The 20,898-nt window shown below is 40.2% G+C and overlaps 1 protein-coding gene across 1 annotated transcript; it reads left to right on the forward strand.

Annotated features, from left to right (window-relative positions):
* Nucleotides 1-1,933: 1,933 nt before the first annotated feature.
* scarf2 (scavenger receptor class F, member 2) lies at nt 1,934-20,898 on the forward strand. Its single transcript, XM_078251316.1, has 11 exons — nt 1,934-2,610; nt 4,839-4,897; nt 4,991-5,092; nt 5,573-6,092; nt 6,624-6,842; nt 7,042-7,170; nt 7,495-7,598; nt 8,928-9,042; nt 9,373-9,470; nt 15,795-15,950; nt 17,079-20,898. The coding sequence occupies exons 1-11, from the start codon at nt 2,501-2,503 to the stop codon at nt 18,314-18,316; spliced, it is 2,850 nt and encodes a 949-aa protein (XP_078107442.1). The 5' UTR covers nt 1,934-2,500; the 3' UTR covers nt 18,317-20,898.

A 20,898-nucleotide genomic window follows, 5' to 3' on the forward strand; every position in this document is an offset into this window, starting at 1 on the left:
AATCACAAAAACAAACGAGATAAGGTATCGTTAAATAGCCTAATAAATTAACTTCTATGATAACATAAATGGGAATATAGACTGGACTGAATACTTTACAATCTAGGCTACCCATAACAAACTGTATTAGTGCAGAAGTAGGCCTAAAGCTTTGTTCTATAGCTACAGGTAAGGTCAATACACTGCATTATAGTAACGTAATGATATATTTTACAAATGGGGCATTTTGTATGACGAGCAGGCTTCTACTCTTGTAAAGTAGAGCTACATTGGGTAATTGTAGGCATACCATGGATGTATACATATGAGGCTACCTTGTGTTATTTAGGACCTAAATTACACAACTGATTGTTTTGACACAATCATTTCAGAAAGCTTGAAACATATACACTACCGGTCAAAAGTTTGGGGTCACTTAGAAATTTCCATTCCACATTACAGACAGAATACCAGCTGAGATCAGTTGCATTGTTTTTTTAATTAGGGCAGCAGTTTTCAGATTACATGGTTCTCGACTGTCGACTCGAGTACAAAGAAGTGGATGATCTTTAATGCAATATCTACATTGCCCATTATCAGCAACCATTCATCCAATGTTCCAAAGGCACATTCTGTTTACTAATCTGATATCATTTTAAAAGGCTAATTGAGAAAACATTGGAGAACCCTTTTGCAATTATGTAAGCACATAATGTAATCTGAAAACTGCTGCCCTGGTTAAAAAAAACAATGCAACTGATCTCAGCTGGTATTCTGTCTATAATGGAGTGGAAATTTCGAAGTGACCCCAAACTTTTGACCGGTAGTGTACCTCACTACTGGGATTGCCTGATACAATATTGAAATCAGTCACATAATTTGCCCTTACATGGTGGCCACATAAGTAAAAACTGACAACTGAGTACTTTACCTTTCAGTGTAATTCGCAAGACAAATAATCTCATGCTATTTAAGTAATTGTAGGACCAACAATTCACCTCTGGAACATGCAGGCCTACATGAATTACATAACTTAAAAACATCATATTTGACCATGTGAATTACAATCAAAAACATCAGAAAACATTATTCATTATAAGTCAGTAGTTGTCTAATGTTTAGCCATTTACAAAAGACCTGTCAAACTATGTGAGGTCATAGCTGCTTTCTGTTTTGGAATTTTGGCAGTGGGTCTTGTTGACATGGATGAGGGATCATGTCAGTAGAACTGAATTACAAACATGTCATAACATTTAGTAGAGAATAACTTTATTTTGGTCCTGAACCCCTTCAAAGACCCCTGACAATCCACAATGTGATGTGCTCCTGTGAGAAAAAAACAGACCCATCAGGGCACATGCATTGTGCAACCATTCATGGCGAAAGGTGGACTGCATCAATGCATCTGGTGTAATAATGTAATACTTGCTTTGCTTTCAATGGTTAAGATACCTTGCACTTGTTGTTTATTTAGTGCAGGAGGGGCCACATGCCAAAATCACTTCGTTGGTGTTAACAGATGGGGGAGCTATTGTCTAACGTAGTTATTAAACTGCAGCCCCCTTCACCCCCCCCCCACACACACACACACACACACACACACAATGGCACACACACTTTCCCCATGCATCAATTAAAACACTACCTTAATTAGTGTTTTCTAAGGAGTTTACTGCAAATACAAATCATTTCTACAAATCTGTCATTTAAATTGGACGACTGAAAGATGCTTACAGTACGCAACTATGAATGATAATAATGATATTAGTGGCAATTGTCATTATTAAAAAGCTATACCTTTTCCGTCCTAATCGCCCACATTAACTTTTGTTTGTTATAATTACGAAATGGGCCACAAGACATTGTTTTAACCTAGGCGATTAAAGCAGACCCTGTTGCACACAGGCCTATGTAGATTTGGTGGCGCACGCATGGCACACAAAGCCAAAAATATTCCCTCCTACCACTCCTGAGAGCGCAAGAGAGGACAAAAGTTATAAGCGCTCGTCCTCAGAGAGGAAAACGCCAAAGGCAGCTAATTCGCCTTCATTTTTTGCAAGACTATCAACACATCTACACGTTTCGACGCGCGTTGAGGACATTACGTTGGTGGAAAGTTTTAATTTCATTATGACTCTGGACCCACGAGCTTTGCGTGATTGCCTATTTCAGAAACATTGATGGAATAAACGGCGCACTGCAGGAGAACAGCGTTCGTCAAGAATAGCCTACTGTGATTTGCAAGTTTTGGTTTTATGACTTTTTTTCAGCTGCTTTTTTCAGCTGTCGGTGGTCACTTTTTTGCTGCTGAGTTTCTCGATGGCGTAGGTGGTTGCGAGAGTTTTAAAAGCATCTTTTTGGACAAGGATTTGATATCTACCAAGCAGATAACCTATGGATTATATGCGTTAAACAAATCGGAGGGTTTAACAAAAACAGTGAAAAACAGACATAATCATATTTCGGGGGAAGGGAAATGCGGTGTGAAAACGGCGTCTAGAAGGATGCTGCTGCTTGTACAATGGAAGTGAAGAACTCTTTTGCTGTTGTTGCGGTGGTTTGTCTCTTCTTTTGCTCCAGTTTCAGCCAAGAACTCAACCCAAAAGGCAGGAATGTATGCAAAGCACCTGGGTAAGCACCAGTGCAGAAGAAAACAGGTTAAAATATGTAGCATATAGTTTGTTTTTTTTCACTAGTTGTTAATGCATATCAGCTTGTGACATAGTTTGCCTCATTCTCCCTTCAGCATTCGGCAATTGAGTGACTTTCTTCAAAACAGTCCAGTCAGAGTTTCAATTGCACTAAAGCATGTGGAATCATCACATTCCTCAAGTCTTTTTTTTATTTGCTTGAAGAACAATTGCGTTTTCAACAAAGAGCACAATCAATTCATAACTTAGTGTTGGAATAATAACTTATGCATGAATAACTCACTAAAGTAGAAAAGTCGCTAGCCTGTATCTGAAATCCACCACTGACTTCATTCTCTAAACGTTTATTTTACTTTTACATCAAGCATTCGTATTTACACTGATTAGATTATTTCACATTCTTTTCTACGTATAGCGTGTTCCCAGTCTGCTGTATAGAAGGAGGAGTCAATTGAAGAAAGCAGCTAAACAGATGTGTACATCTGGAACAGGAGTGTTTTCATTGCTCTTTAGGGGGCGCTCTCGATGACCTGAGCAGGATTCGTGGCAAAAAAAACAAAACTTAAGTTTATAAAATGTTTAAACGAACACATTTTGGTTGACAATTGATATTTTAAGAATAAAAATCTATTTTGTGAAAAGCAATAGAATACTATTCTTGGAATACAAATATCTAGACAGCTCCTTCTCAAAAGATAAGGTATCCAAAAAACATTTCTTGATGACCCCTAGGATTATAGCTGAGCCTGTAAAGTGTAGAAGAAAAACCCAAACCATGTCCACAATTGCTGACTACAGCATCCAAACTGATGCACTGATGTCTTTGAAATTGTGGTAGCAGAGAAACAGCAAATAGGCTATAGTCCAGGGCTCATTCTCCAATATGTCATACAAGATGTGTGATAAGAAATCATGTGCTTAGTGTCTTTTGTTTCTTGTATCATAAGCAGTCAAAGTTTTTAGAGCAAAACTGAAAATAGCTTATCTAAAAAGCCACATGCTGCATATTTCCGTGCAGTCACAATGAAATGTGAAGTAATCAACAGCTGCTCTTCAAAAGTTTAAGTTGTGCTGCCGTCTCATAGATTGTTCTTTGCTTCATGGGCAACAAATTGTCATTAACCAGAGCCTATTTTAGTGCTTTGTGAAGTTTTTTAGTGTGATATATACAGTACTCACATTTACTGCTCTACAAGTTTGACATTTTGCCCTCCTTCCAGTATTCAACATTCATTGTAGTAAACTCACCACTCACTTGTTTTTCCTATTATGCCCATTGTGTTTTTATTTTTTCTGACTTGAACGCGAATCTTTCGGCACTGACGCAGAAAAATAGGTTTTTGAATCAGTTAAAGAGCTTCTATTGGATTTCTTGGCAAAGCTAGTTGATGCATTCTTTCTGTAATAATGAAAGGCAAACAGGAGTGCAGCTATGCTTCTAAACACCTAATTGATTCTACACAACAGTGAATGCAATCTTTGTTTTTAGTGCTGACATGGATTGGGTCAACTCCATACATGTTCACCGGGGTTCCTCAAAATTTAGAGCAGCACAAAGCAAAACAAGTTTAATCCAGTGCCATATTAATGTACATAAAATCACAAAAGGCTTATTAAGAAATGATCCTCCTTCCATTACAATTGTTAGCATACAGATCTGAGACCTGCGATCTCAACCACGCGCCTATTTTGGCAGCGTCAAAATCAACGTGGCTCCCTGCTCATTGGTTGAAAGTAAACTGCCATCTTCAAACACTTTAGGGGAAGCTGACGTGTTGCAGGGGGCCCGAAGAGGTCACAGGCGTGGGAGGAAGAGGAGACACATCCGCCCTTTCCTGACAGGCCTAAAATTTGGCTGCAAAATATTGTCTCTGAATATTCACATTTCCCCAAAGGCTTAGGAAACCTAAAGAAACTGACAAACTACAGAGGTTAAGGGCTTTTGAGTGTATGTAAAGTACTGTATACAGATGGGAATGACCCACATTCAGATCATTATACAACCATGTTCTAAGCATGTGCGTCATGTACAATGCCCTTCATACGTTTGCAGAATTTGGCATCAGCCACATCAATAAGAACAGTGAGATCAAAGAAGCATGCGTTGGGTGTGGATGCTGCTGCTTTGATATGTGTTTGTTTCACTGTATTTTAGCCAGGTTCTTTACCATTTATCCCTCATTCTCAAGCTCATAACTTCTTTTCCAGATCATCAGGATTTGTGTGCTGCAGTGGATGGGGGCAGCTAGGGGATGAATGCCTGACACGTATGTACCAAACAGAGATCATTTATTAGTACATGTCATATAGCTTATTGTTCAAGGCAATTGAATAATACGGCCTGTTCTTGTTCACCCAAGCTCTCTGCGAAGGCAACTTCACCTGCAACGAAAATGAGGTGTGTGTCAGGCCGAATGAATGTCGCTGTCGTCATGGATACTTTGGAGCTAGCTGTGACACTAGTAAGGGATTGCTTATTTTTTTTTAATCATCATTCATACCTTTTTCTTCTCGTCTACTGTTTTTAAAGGTCAAATAGAAATATTTCACTTGTTAAATACCAAGTTTTAGCTCTCATTTAAAATCTAAACCACCAGCATGATTTCAAATTATGGCACTTTTTTAGCCATGCCACCTGGGAATGGCAATGTTCTATCTGTAGGTCCACCTCTTTGTTCATAACTATTGGATAGATTGCATGACATTAGCAGATGTTAGCTGACATGCTAAACAAAGACGGTGAGCACGGTAAACATTGTACCTGCAAAACATCAGCTGTCGTGATTATGTTGCCATGCTGGCGTTTAGAACAAAGCACTGCTGTGCAACCTCACAGAGCCACTAGCATGGCTGTAGAGACTCTTAGTCTTGTTGAAGGATAGTTGACAAGTCAGAAGAAATTTGCCCATTTCCTGATTACTGCCATTACTGTCTTTTAACAGAGTGCCCTGCCCAGTTCTGGGGCCCTGACTGCAAAGGGAAATGTAATTGTTACCCCAACGGCCAGTGTGATGACTTGACCGGGGAGTGTACCTGCAACCACAATCGTTGGGGACCTAACTGCGAGAATGCTTGCTTATGCCAAAAGGGCAAGTGTGACCAAGAGACGGGCAAATGCACATGTCACCCTGGCGTCTGGGGTCCCCAGTGCAACAACAACTGCTACTGCAGCATCAACTCTATCTGCGATGCAATGACAGGGCGATGCATGTGCAACCCTGGTTGGACGGGGAGGAACTGTGCAATCCAGTGTAACTGTAACAATTCACCATGCGAACAGTTCACTGGACGCTGCCTGTGCCGGGAGAGGCTGTGGGGTCCACGGTGTGACCGTTACTGCCAGTGCATTCACGGCAAGTGCAATCAGGTGGACGGCTCATGTACCTGCACACCAGGGTACCGTGGGAAGTTTTGCCGGGAACCATGTCCTGCCGGGTTCTATGGTCAAAACTGCAGAAACAGGTGGGGAAAAAATATTGGCAGAGAGCAGACGTACCATATAAAAAAACACAGGAATATGCAGTTTTACCGATGCCTAATGTTCAGTTCCCTTGTCTGATCCATATTATGATGCGGTTTTGTAGTTTTATTAGGAAATAAGATTTGATATATGCTGCAGCTGATAACCCTTAAAATATCTGACCGTGTTACTTAATGGAGCAATAATAAAGTGAGATTTGGGAGTTGGTATTCACATTATACCATTATCATCAGCCAACATGTAAAAGCAATTCCGGTTAAGTGCTTTACCTTCCATGGACTGTGACATTCTCACACAATACAGTTGCTATAAACTGAAAAGAACACAGTTAGAGTTCAATGTTGTGTATCTGCCTCTTTAAATGATCACTAAAGCAACAATTTAAAACATACAAATACAGATTATTATGGGTTTCAGATCCTTCAACCGTTTTACTACATTTAGATGAGATGGAGGAGTTTTTGTGCAAACAAGATAAAATGAGATTTATTTTTTTATGTTTTCATCCATAGGTGTGGACACTGCAAGGGCCAGCAGCCCTGTAAGGTGACAGAGGGACGCTGCATCACCTGTGACAGAGGCTGGAATGGAACACGGTGTGACCAGCTCTGCTCCAAAGGCTTCTTTGGTGAAAATTGCCAGGACGTGTGTCCCACCTGTAAAGACGGCCACCACTGCGACCCCATTCATGGCAAATGCTCTCACTGTAACGCTGGCTGGATTGGGGACAGGTAAGACAACATGCACAGTACAATTTAGAAATGTGTAAAATAAGAAAAAAAAAAAAAAGCATATGTTAAATGTAATGTACATATGTTAAAAAAAAATACAGTATATGTTGTTGTTGTTCCATACTGTGATAATGTGTGTGACTCATACTGCTAAGCTTGAAATTGACTGTAATCATGGCTTTCCTTTTGTGTGTGTTAGGTGCGAGGTGCGCTGCCCCAACGGCACATATGGCGAGAACTGTGAGAACAACTGCAGTCACTGTTTTAACGGCATTTGTCATGTTGTCACCGGCGAGTGCTTATGTGACCCGGGATTTTATGGCACCTAGTAAGTCATAAGAAAAAAAAAGAGTCATGGTTATGCTTAACAATACATAGTGAAATGGTTGATGGCTTTCTCTCATACACTTATATATCTTGGGAATATGAATGAGTGAACATGTGTTTTGAGGCATATTTTTTTTACAGATACTGATAAGGAACACTTTTGAAATAGAAGAGTTAAAATTCCTACAAACTTCCATCACAGAGGATTTTGCCTGAAACAAAACACTGATCCCATTTATGCAGTTTCTCTTTTTCTGTGTCCTATTTCATGCATCTGTCACTTGGAATGAACATTAAACAGATGTTGTTTTTGTCTGTACTCAAGCTGCAATATGACCTGTACACCTGGCCAGTACGGAGTGAACTGCAACCAAACCTGCTCTTGCAATGACAAGAACTGTGATCCTGTGTCTGGTGCCTGCTATCTCCGTAAGAAAATCTTTTTTTTTTAAGAGCAACCACATGCTTTGTAGTTATGTTTTAAAAGGGGTTTCTGTGACCAGCAGTAGTCAAAAACTAGTGTTTTTCTAAATAATGTACCTTTTCTGAGATTAACAACAGCTATTTTTTATTTGAACTACACATACACAAAGAATTATAACCCCCTGAACTGTTTGTTCAAAGAGCCAGATGCCACTAGTGCTGCCTGTGTATTGAATGTCTAATAGTTGGCTGTACACACTGAGTACCAACAAACACATCTATTCAGTTCAGTTTGTGTAGTGGGAGAGTTAACGTAGCGAGGCCTTGATAGCGTTTCCAGACCCAGACCGGTGTCCTTTTTATGGCTGTGTTTGTTGGCTCAGTTCCTGTCCAGCCAGAGAGAGAGAGAGAGAGAGAGAGAGCGAGAGAGAGAGGAAGGAGGAAGAAATAAAGAGGGGGATGGAGAAAATATGAGAGAAAAAGAGAACTTGGAAGGGAGACAGAGAGTAGAGGAAAAAGTAGACCGCAGGCAGGCAGGAAGAATATTGTTGTTTGGAACACAAAGTTAGCAGGGATTTTGGCAAATGGATGTGATGGGCGGCGAGATGTTGGCCAGTGATATCATAAGACCTTGTCACTTTCACCTTACCCCACACCAAAACCTTTTTCCATTCTTTATGCATCTGTGAGCACAGAGCAAATGACAACATGCCACGCCCAGACTGCCCAGCAATCCATCTCAGCCTTATGTGACAGTGTAAAGACCTGAGGGCCGCAGCTACTTACCCCTTAACTGATGGTTTGCTTCTCTTCTGGTGTCATCTGTCCTTGCAAGCGCCAAAGCTGTCCATGCTTACGCAATACAGCATTTATTATCTTTGGGGTGTATCCCACTTGAGGAGGGAGGGGTGCTACTAAATCATAGATGAGTTATGGTGACGTTTAGTAAAAAGGAGGTGAGGACAGGAAGTTGCTTGCAGGAAATCAACAATGAAAGCGTAAGCGGTCCCTTGTCTTAAGTGACATAAGGTTAATAGTGAATTATTTGTAGTGAATTTCAGCCTGTTGCAATATTCCTCAGAGATGCTTGCAGCTATTGAAAATCAATTGTTTCTCATCAAAGCTAACCATCACATTAATAAAGATTATAGACAGTTAGCTAAACCCTCTACTCAAGTCATATGCTTTCAAGTGTACAGTAAATCATAATAATTTGCTATGCACTACGGTCACTAGTGTTAGTGATGACAGAGAGAGAGGTTTGTTGAAACTGGCATTCAGAGTTTTGCTGCGCCAATGTGGCACACCCAGAATTCCCTGCATCTCTTCTTTCAGAGCCCAACCAGCGGATGGGTGTGATCGCGGCTGGAACCCTGGTCTCCTTTTTACTGATTGTCCTGCTCTCGCTACTGTGCTGCTGCTGCCTGTGTCGGCACAAAGACGACCACAAGTGAGTGACAGATAGGTGTCTTCACCTCTATGGTCCACGATTGGGCTTGAGTTCCTAGTAGGAGGCTTGCCCCCGGTTATGAAAATAGAGATAAATATTTTATTTCTACTCTCTCTCACAGGTACCAGGTTGTTAAATGAATAAATGCATTTCAATTGTATTTTAAGTACTTTCATATATTGACATTACAGTGCGAGTAGCAATGTGAGCGGCCCCTGAGCCCTCAAAAGAGGCATAGGGCCAGGTTTAATATGCCTCTTTTGAATGATTCATTTGGATTTCCATGGCGTCATCCCTTTTCAATCCTAACCAAGACAACTCTACCAACAGCAAAAAAGCCAAGCGGATCCTGTGTGGACGATTCAGCCGAATCAGCACTAAACTTCCCCGTATTCCACTGAGGCGACAGAAACTGCCCAAAGTAGTCGGTAAGCCCCAAAACTCTTTCTCATATCCCACCGCAGTGCTGCCAGAAGCTGCTGTGTTTTATGTAATCATCCTCTCTGCTGCTCGTACAACACATTCTGCTAAAGCCGCATCACTCATAGCATCATAAATAGCCAATGCATAATTAGCACAGGTCATTAATGTAATGATATTCAGATTTTGACATGGAGGTGTCAGATAATATGATAACTGTGGCTTCACTCGCTATCAATGCTTTTATATAACTTCAGCTTAACACAGCATGGACAATGACAACCGTGCATGGCAGTCAGAGTGAGCATTTTACTGTACCTTCAGCGCTACCTCAGTCTTCCTCTTAGTTGATGAATAGGGTTGAAAAGTGTATGGTGACTGCCAGGCGAGTATGGGGTTTCATTTGAAAGGAATGCACTGGTTTTAGAGCCCCTTATTATTCTTGGCACCCTCAAATGCCATGTGTTCATATTATTACAACCCTAAACTGGGCTTTTTTTTTTTCTTCCCGTTTTCTTTAATCGTTTCCATTTTTTTCCATTTTTTTTCTTGGGCTGAGGAGGAGGCTGTGTTATTAAAAGAAGGCCAGTGGTTGTCGGGGGGCCCGGGTGGTGGTGAGTGACGCGCTATCAAAGGCCGCTCTGTTTGGGTGGATGCTGCAGCTCTGCTGCTCCATGCGGAGGTCTCGTGGTCTGTGACAGATCTGTCTGTGACCCCAGTCTTTTTTTATAGTAGACATAGGCGATATGATGATCTTTTAAACCCCGCCACACAGAGTTTAACACGGCTGTTTTTGTTCAGGGTTCTAAAACAAGATTAACAGTTTGAAAATATACATTTATCTAGTTCTTTAAAAATGTCAGCATTTGTACAAGGAGATAGTTGTCTTGTTGTCCCCCTGTCTTCCCCCTATAAGCTATTTTATATCACTGTACAAAGTATTGTTCTTCATTATGACAACACATGCAGATGCAGTGGGTGTTTTGTCTGCAATACTTCAATATATCATAACATTATTTCAATATATCATAACAGCATTATTTTTCTGCATTTCACAATATATGGAATTTCCAATATTCAAAACATGGACATATTCTCCGTACTGTACAGATCTTCATAGGATCCCATTTGTATTAATTGTGCAAATATTTTTATTTAATAATTGAAGTAGATTAATAATGTTTGGTGCACAACATTGACAGAATATAGGGGTGACATTTGCAGTAGTGCTAAAGCAATTAGTCAACTTATGTACAAGTCCACTGACAGAAAGTTAATGTACAACAATTTTCATAATCGGTTTATTGTTAAAAGTCATTTATCAAGAAAAAAAGGCCAAACATTCCCTGGCTCCAGCTTGTCACATTTGCTGCATTTGCCTGTTTGTCATTGTGAATCTTTGGACTGTTGGTCTGACAAAACAAGCCATGAAAGTGGGCTCTGGGAAAGTGTAATGGGAATCTTTTTCGATTTATAGATCAAATGATTGATTGGGTGGGGGGTTGGGTTCAGTGTTGCACAGCAGTTTCTTAACTTTGCCTCAGCTTAAGCATAATTATGAAGAACTGTAATTTGATTCTTTAAAAGGGCTCTGCTGAACTCAGCGTGCTGTGGAAGGAGTTGATGACCTGGTTTCTTTTCCATGTCTGAGCAGCATGTGCCTCCTCAGTTATCCAGCTGATTCTTTAAGCTAGAATCTGTCTCTATTATGCCTTGGTCAAAATACAACACTGGGACAGAGTTGCCTTTGTCATCACATTGGGGGACATTAATACAGATGTCTGTGAAGAGCTTGACCATCTGAAGCAATGTGCCAGAGGCATATAAAAAGGAATGTCATCTTAGCCAAATGCCTTTTTAAACAACAGATCTTTTTCACATCTTTACTGTACATAAAGATACCGGGATGTGTTTACACTGTAAGCAAAGGGAAAAAGATCAATTTTTAGGCTTTTACTGTCAAGAGTCTACAAGTTAGAAAACAGATAAGACTACCATGTACCAATTCAATTTAAGAACAGACCTCAATACCCAGTCAAATCTATTACAGAGAGTATGCGTCTCTCGTGCCCTTCCTGGTTTGTCCTATCCAAATGTGTGCTACACTGCTTTCTGTTGGTCTACCCACAGAAGCGTGGTCTGCCAACATTTAGAAACTCAAACTCTGACTGGGGCTACACAGTCCTGCGCACACACACATTCCAGAGGGGGCCCAATGGGGCTGGAAACAGGAAGTGGTCAAATTTACCCCAGCCCGTGTCAGAACTGTGATTTATCCACACCAGAGTCAGTGGCAACAGATGTGGCAAGACCAAATGAAAAAGGAACAGGGGGAAGTAGGGAAGGAAGACAACAACCTCTGTTAGCATAGTTAGCCTCAGAGAAATAGATACATGAACACACTGTCACCTCTTTGCCTCTTGGCAAAACTAAGGCTATTTGCTTGTAGTTTGGCATTCCATTCTAAGCATATTTACTCCACGCCCAACAGATTCACGTCTGTCCGGCATTCCTTGCATCCTCTGTGTGCAAATGCTTCCCCACGGGTAAGGGCTGAGAGCAGCTCCACCTGCTTTTTTTGTCTTTATTTATCCTGGGAAAGTTGGCTGGGATTGCAAATATGTTTGCAACAACACTCAACTTCACATTCATGCTATTGTGATGTACCAAAAGAAAACTTTCTCACACTGTAAAGTTGCTCTTGAGTGCATGAATTAAGATGGAACAAAGGAGAAAATGTCAGCTTGAGTTTTAGGAATATTTGCAAATAAATGTGATCACTAATTGATTTAAAGGCTCTGAGTTGGCCATGTTGGATGTCACTCAGTGTACTGTATTTGTTTTAGACTCTGCATGCAATCCTGTAAACCTGTTTCAGGCTGAAGCCTTGTTTCTTGTTATTATTGGCTAGTAATCCCCGTTCTATGCCCAGATTTCCATAGCTGGACCAGGCATTTGAACTACCAACCTGCTTGTCCCAGCCTGGCTCTCTAGCCTTTAGACCACCTCTGTCTCAGGTCTGTTAACACATCCCCCCACTGAGCAACTGTGGTGGCGGAGCTCTGCAGCTGGGATGTGTCAATAATGCCCTGTTGTGCGTTGGCCTCCATGTAGGCAGGGATCACAGTGGCGTCCAGTCTGGAGAACAATCTGCCCCACTAGACCAACAGTCTGGAGGGAGCAGCTTTCAAGGGCAGCAGTTGTTCATCACTGCATCCAAGTAATGTCGCAAAATACCCATGTGTTAGCTTGTTGACTAACTTAACTGAAGTCTTTGCATAGGTTAGCTGCTCTACATTCCTAAGTCCCTCATAGTCTCTGCTGATCTGCCTGCCGCTGCACAGTAAAGACTCTGCACACGGGCAGAAGACAGAGCACATACCCTGTCTTATTCATTTATTTATTCCTGTTGTTGAATTTGGGCAAACTATTATTAGTCATCCACACCTCTGTAAAATATTTTTGCTGGGTTCTGTATACATCATATTATTATTAATCTACCACATCCACACGTAGCTGATTTGCTTTCAGTTAATCCACTCAGAATAGTAGTGCCATGAAAGACTTTGGAGTCATTTTTGTAGCAACAAAAGTCCAACATTAACTACACATGTAGAGAGTGCAGGGTAACATCATTCTAGTAAACATGATATCCTTAAATAATCACATAAATGGGTGCCCTCAGATGGAAGTCCCCTCAACGCAGTAACACTTGTTATTTTTTGTCTTTTTTTTCCTCCTTTTTACACACATCTGTACTTGCTTATTGTAGGCATGTTGCACATGTGTTGACATTATCCACCCTACGAGTAACACAAAGACATCAGCCTACCAAACTCAAAACATGGAGTTCAGACGTTTAGATGACTTGTTTTGGATAAATGTAAGAAATAGTTTTAACTGATAACAATGTTTTTAGATGAATGTAGCATTAAAGATTCAGCTAGACTGTAAACAGATATTCTATCTGATAACTCAGCAGCCTCAAGAAAAACAAAACAAATCAGGGTCCTTGAAAATTGCTTTGCACATACATGATGGTACACAAAAAAATGATGTGGCACACACAAACACACACAACCCCTATGAGCCAGTTCCAATTTGACCATGACTAAATCTGGTTGTCGTTTGAGAAAATGTTGAACGCAAGAAAATCACAACACATGTGAGGAAAACTGATAGACACCGGAAGCAAGAGAATAAACATCAGACCGGTTTATAATAACTAAACCAGACAGATCAGTTTACACATTATTGTGAGAGGAACCTCTAAACAGACCATCTGCTAAAGTTATATGAGTTTGAATGTTATTAGGATCAAGATTGTCTTGCCTATCAAACACCAACAAGTGCAGTGAGAATGTAAAACAAATATGTGTGAAATAGCTTCTCATACTCTAATATTACAAATTAAAAGAAAATGCAGTTTTTCCTCTAATAGTGCCTCTATAAGTTACCAAGTCTGTACAAATCCAGCAGTAGATCACTTTTTTATTCACAGACAATCAGTGTCAATCAGAAATACTTTGTTACTGTACTTAAGTAGAATTTTTACGTATCTGTACTTTACTTTGTTATTTATATTTCTGGAAACTTTCACTTTTACTCCACTACTCCTAAATTAAATGAATACTTTTACTTCACTACATTTCCCCCAAAGCGTCTTCGTTACTCGTTACTTGCAATTATTTTGTACATTGGAGTGAACAAAAAATTAAAATTCTCTTTCTATTTTGTCAGACTTTGAATTTAATGTTTAAGAAGGCGTGAAAACCCTGAATATTATACTTTACTATAAGGAAGCCACAATAAAGTTCGTAATCAAAGTTTTTCTTTACTTTTACTTCTAGAAATTAAGTACATTTAATATCAGAAAATTACTTTTGATACTTAAGTACAGTAAATATCAGATACTTTTAAGACTTTTACTCAAGTAATATTCTAAAAGGTGACTTTAACTTGTACCAAAGTCATTTTCTTGTAAGATACTTATATATTTTTTCTCAAGTATTGCTTTCAAGTACTTTATACAAGACTGCAGTCAATCAACCAATGCTAAGGAGCTTGGATTTGTTTCCTGGCCAGGGTCCTGGTACAGTTAGGGGATTTCTTCCACCTAGGGTTTATCTGAGGTCTAAACAACTGGATGGACCCATGTGTCATCGGGCATGTAAACAGGCGCATCTGATGTGGTCGGTCATGTCGAGTTAACGCCCAGTAAAGTTTAAGCCAAAACTCACACAAGTATCCCTCAGACACCACAGCTGTCCTGAGACTGAAGGCTCAGCAGAATGCTGCAGTGTCTAGGGAAACTGAGAGACAGAGACAGAGAGAGAGACAGAGAGACAGACAGAAACATGATGTTAAGGGAGAGAATTCTATGGAAGATGATGAAAGAATCCATTTGCTCAACACCTAATACTAGAAAAGACCAGATTAAGGTATGGCATGACATCATCATCACTACAGTTTAAGGGTCAATACTTTATCAGTTGTTGTTGTTGTAATTACAGATTCTTAATTGTCACTCCATACATGTTAAAGGAATAGTTCACATTTTGGGAATACGCTTATTGTGTACAGGCTAGCGGTTGTACAGACCACCTGTTTCTCCTCGCTTCAAGTATTTATGCTAAGCTAGGTGAGGCATGTACTCATTAGCGTTGTAATTAATTCGACGATATTAGTATCAATATTTTCATCCCACTCTCAGAGAATGCTGAATATGCTGAATGCTGTATTTCCCAAAATGCTGAACAATCTCTAGAAAATTGTATCTTTTTAAGCGTTTTTCTTTTCTTTTTTTTGCTTTATTCTAACTTCTGTTTCATTGAATTAGAATGCATCTAATAGTTCACTTACTCCTAAATAATGTATTCATCATAAATGAATGAATAAGTTGTTTGGGTCACTAAGGAGCTTCAGACCCACCAAAAACAATGCCAGTGGTTATGGGTTTATTCAGAATTTCTGTCTCGTATGATGGTCAGAATGCGCTTTCTTGTTTGCCTTTTAACCTGCTGAGAAAAACACTTTAGGCAAAACTTAAATCAGCTTTTGACAACAACATGTACAAATACTAAACAGGTTACAAAAATATCTATACTTGCTTCCAAAACCCATAATGTTGGAGCATTTGTTAACTCAAATTCAAAGCCAAAACCAAAACCAATAGAAAAACAGTTTTTCCGTAGACTCACTTAAACCAACACTTTCTACAGCACTCTCTGCAGCAGTTGTGAGAGAGAGTGAGAACAGACTGTTGTTCTTGTAACACGGTACAATACCCTCTGGCTGACCTTTTGGCTTCTGCGTTTGTTTTCTGTTCTCAGTAGCCCACCACGACCCAGAGAACACCTTCAACTGCAGCTTCATCGAGCCCCCCTCAGTGGCCGAGCAACCCTCCCCCTCCTCCTGGTCGTCCCAGGAGTCTTTCTCTTCCTTTGAGAGCGGAGACGAGGGGCCAGTTTACTGTGTGCCCCATGAAGGTGAGTCATCGTAAGAATAAATAAACAGTTTAGTTATCTCGAATGACGCACATAAATCCCTAATTTGTCTTTGGCATGTAGGAGACTTTACACATACACACGCTGATAGACAAAGGTTTCTGAAGAAGTCAAGATCCCCAGTGTGACCGTTTAGTGACTCACCCACTTCTGTAAATCTCATTAGGGAGATAGTTTCTTTATCATATGCCATCTAGGCCCAGGTTTTGCGCCGAGACGAGGAGAGTATAAACAGGAAATGGAATGGCCAAGTCAGCTCATGGCATAAATCCAAACAGTGACTAACTCCTTGAAGTTTGATGGAAAACACCCATTCCATCAGTTTCTATTCTAGAAGTCTGACTGTGCGAGTTAGGTTTTGTTTTGGGGGACTTTTCAGTGTGCTTAGTGATTGATGGGTTTTCAGTGCTCTCTTACTACTTTGGTTTAGTTCTCATTCTTCTAATAAATGGTTCAAGGGTTTTAAAACAATTGATTTTGAGTTAAAAGCCTCGGCCACAAAATAATTGCTCCAAACATCACAAAAGGGTTTTGAATTAGAGTTGCACCGATAGGATCTGTTGCATTGGAGCCACTCCAGTCTCAAGTATGTGTATACAAATTAGGAAATGAAGTGGTACAGATATCTTTAAATAACGTGTGTTCATGCTTTTCTGGTGGAAAAAAAAAAATTCTCCAACAATGAATTGCTGCTATTTGTGAAGGTCACAGATAAAGCACATTGTTAAGTTTCAGATTTACAAGATGTGTATTCTGTTTTCTACAGACAATGTCTCATTTTTGTTTGATTGCCCTGTATTGCCAAATGTATTTACATACCTCAAAATAACATATTTGCCTCAAAGGACTTTACAGTCTGTATAGCATGTGACATCCTTTATCATTAGACCCTTGATTCAAATGAGAAAAGTTAGCTAACATTAGCAAAGATAAGCCTTCATAAGCCAGTTGCCATACCATATAATGTATAATGTGTATGAATATTTAAATGATCTGATCTCTTTAACAAGTCATCTGTATTGGTTTAAAAAGAAGTTAAAATGTACTTTAATTTTGAACATTGGATAACAAATTTTGACTAATACCTGTTGATCTTCCAATGATCCACAGAATCTGTGAACGAAAGCAGAGAGAAGCGCAGCCCCAGCCCAGCAACAGAGAAGCCAGAAGCTGTCCCTAATGAGGATGATGCAGGGGAGTACACCTCCCTGAAAGACACTAGTGTCACAAAACCAGAAGGCAGTGAGCAGCCCCTGCTCAAGTCCTCTGACAGTGAAGGCTCCACCAGTGGCTCTGAGTCCACTACTGCAAACCTCTACGCTCGCATCGCCCGCCTCTCCAAGCAGTCCAAGGAGGATGATGGCAGCGGCAAGGATGGGGATGGCACTCCTACACCAGAGGCTAAGCGCAATGGAAAGCCACCACCTTCACCTGGCAAACCCAAACCACGGCCACCAGACCCATCTACTAAGCCCAAAGTATCGTGGATACACGGAAATACTACAGGGTCTCCCCAGCCAGAGCAACAGGGGCATGGGGGTATTAAGGCACTTGCAGTGCCAAAGGAGAAAAATAGGAGCTCCAGCGATGGCTCAGCCAAGAGCGAGGAGCGGCAGAAAATGAAGGAGAGGAGCCGTGAGCAACAGAAGAAACAAGAGGGGAAGGAGGCAGACGCCAATGGCTCCCCAAGCAAACACAAACCTCTGCGAGGTAAGAAGTCTGGGGACGAGCACAGCAGTCCCAGTCACATGGAGCACATCAATGGTGTGGTTCAGAATGCCCTCAAGAAGATAAGTAGCTTCCACAGCTCCTCATCTGAGAAAAAGAGTGGTGACAGTCCAAAGGAGACCCCCAAGGAGCCACCTAAGAGCCCCAAAGTCATCCACCATCATATGAACTCTGAGGCTGCCACACTCCTGGCTGCTCAGCTCAAGGAGAAAACCCAAAGCATCAACAGGAATGAGGGGACAGGTCTGACAAAGACCAATGGCCTCTCCACACCCAAGGGAAACCGTGAGAAGCCAACACCTCCACAAAAAGCCAAGAGGACCCCCTCCAGTGGATTTAGCCAGCAGGGCTCCACCAAGCCCCTGCTGCCCACCTCGAGCAGCCTCCAGAAGATGGTGGCACCCATCGCCACCGACCTCGGGACCCCTGAAGCCAAGAGCCCGGAGAAGCAGGACTTGAACGGCTCACGGCCAGGGGACCCAATGTTGGATCCTACACCAAAGAAGACTCCCATAAAAAAGCCACCCAGGAAGAAAGGCAAGGAGGGTACGTTGGATACATTGGAAAGTAAAACACCCCAGCAAAAGACAGCCATTATGCCACCACAAGTAGTGAAATAAGTGTTTTTAAAGACAAATGACCAATGTTTGTGATGGATTTCAAAGAGACTAAATGGATTTGTTGGAAGGTGAATCACATAGTTTTTTAAATCAAGGAATTTTAACAGGTTCAGTGTGGGTGTGCTGCCACTCCAGGACCAGTCAAGAGTGAGAATTGCATTTAAATTGAGGACGCAGTTGAGTCATATAGGTGAGTTTCTATTATAATGACATCTATACACCATTGTATTTCATTTCAAGAATCCTTTTTTGTGTAACGACTATGTCTCAATCTCACACCACAACCTGTGGCGAAGCCGGACACAACTGTGAGAACAGTGGTGCAAAGACATAATCCATAGTTCATTCATCTCTATTCCTCTGCAGTATGTCCACCACTATATTTATATATGGATTGCTTTTGAGGTTGCATAACTGTAATTTGCTATGCAGGTGTCGGAAAGATAGCTATGTTTTATGTACGCTCTCCAAAGGTACTAAGGGTACTAAAAATAACAAGGAAATTAGATCCTCTGAGGATTGCAAGTTTTGTTTGTGTTTGTTTTGTTCATGGACCAACATGCATAAATACAGTTCAATACCTGAAGCCACCCACTTCATTTTGTATGTCTAGGCACACTTTTACAATTCCAGTGTGTTTTGTTGGAGAACTTGTTTGGCAAAGAAAGCACCTTTTTAAGTTCCTACTAGAACAGGTTTCAGGTTGATATACCACGCTATAAAGAATGCTTTTTTTTAAACAACTATATCTCACACGTCAAAGCACAAAGGTTATGCTACATTTAGGACTTAATTGTCCATGTGCTTGTAAGTCACCTTAAATTCCTCGCTGGTCTCAAGGCTCTTCCCTACAGAAATGTTGCATTTTTGGATTTAAAGACTTAGCTCTCTATTTGTCCAATTCTGTCAGACATGGTTTGTTGAAACCCAAACAAACTCTTTGATCTTTCTGCAAAAGGGCTGTTTTAAACCTCTTTCATACTTGGGCTAACACCAAATCACCAGAATGTGCTCTTACTGTACGTTTTATTCAGTCAGCTAAACCACTAAACCAAAAATGAAATCCCAAGCTATCCTATGTCCTCACTTTATGTCACGCTCATAAATCACTTTAAACTCACTTACTTTCTCAGCAACATCTGTAGTTTCCCTATGCTGTATTCAAGAAAACATACTGCAGGACAATACATCTTTAAACCAGATACAATAGATGATTGCGTGTTTTAATGTCCGTAAAAAGTAGTAATGACTGTTGCTAGTATTCTCTACAGATCAGACTACAGAAGGAGACTGCCATTTGTCTTTATCTGTTCTTTCAGTTTAGTCGAGAAACTAGGTCAATATCGCCAATTGAGCTACTTCCATTTCTCATGAATTTGTTTATGCCATTGGGGTATTGTGTGGAAAAATCTTGTCAGGGATGGTTTGTCCCTTAAGGAACATATTATCATAAGCTAGTAGACTCATGCTGAAGTAAAATGGTGCTTTAATTTCATTTGTTTTACAGTAAGACTGTAGGGCTAAATGGTACTGTGCCTTGGGTGTTAAAATGTGCCTCAACTGTGGATCAGTTTAAGCAAAAGACGCCATGTTTGCCTTAATGTTGTTGCCAACATGTATTTCAAGTGTTGATCCTAACAAGTAAACCAAAAAAGGTGGTGAGGTGGGATACTTAAACTGGACTAATTCAGTTTGAAGAGGAAAAAGCTTTTTACTAAAGTTATTGGTGAATAGCTATTTTGAAAGTAGCATTCAAAACAAGAGCTATGAACAATGCATGATATGTATGTATGTGTGTGTGTATGTATATTAACATGCCATTGGTATGTTTTGGGCTGAAGAATATTTTACATTTACAGCTAATTTGAAAAATTGTCTTTTTTATCAAGGTACAACACATTTCTTTGGTTATTTTTTCAACATTTTCTACTTGTATACATAGTGTACTTTTTATTATCTTTGTAAGCTGTGCTTATATGACCCTTTAAGTTCTTTTCTTTTCCTTGATGTCAATGAACTGGCTTTCATGTTGTATTTGCTTTTTTTTTGGTATGTTGCTTATTTTGAGCTCTGAAGCAAACCTACGGTATGAGTACTTTCCATCTTGTAAAGTTTACATTGGCTTTGTAATTGTTCTCTGTTGATGTTATTGTTTGTGTAACACTTAACTGCATGACGCAGAGTGTAATTATATGGCATTAATAGCTGCACCGGATATCTGTAACCTTCTTGTTCCCTCCAGTTGTTGTTATTGCCTCCCATAAAAAAGATTAACTCATACAGAAAGGATTGTACAATACTACTCTGATACCACTGTTGAAACAATTGCATATACTTAAAACCATAACATTGTGTAATTATAAAGTGGCAATGTTTATCTGACTGGCCCGTGCCTGTTTTTATAGGTGTACAGTGCATTTTTGTAAAGAAGGGCCTGAAAAAGCTGCAAAAACATTACCAACTGTAAGGTATATTTTGTCTTTTCTGGTTTTGTTTTTAGCAACATTGATTTCCATTTGTGTATGGTCATTGACTTGTTATTTCCTCATTTACTTCTTTGGAATAAAAAAGCAATACATGTA

This window comes from Sander vitreus, chromosome 5, assembly GCF_031162955.1.
Source record: "Sander vitreus isolate 19-12246 chromosome 5, sanVit1, whole genome shotgun sequence".
In the NCBI taxonomy this organism is placed as follows: Eukaryota; Metazoa; Chordata; class Actinopteri; order Perciformes; family Percidae; genus Sander; species Sander vitreus.

Coding starts and splice junctions, on each gene's coding strand:
- scarf2 (XM_078251316.1), top strand. CDS start 2,501: ATGGAAGTGAAGAACTCTTTTGCTGTTGTTGCGGTGGTTTGTCTCTTC. Junction 7,599..8,927: donor GTCTGGTGCCTGCTATCTCC/GTAAGAAAATCT, acceptor CTCTTCTTTCAG/AGCCCAACCAGCGGATGGGT. Junction 9,043..9,372: donor CGGCACAAAGACGACCACAA/GTGAGTGACAGA, acceptor CTCTACCAACAG/CAAAAAAGCCAAGCGGATCC.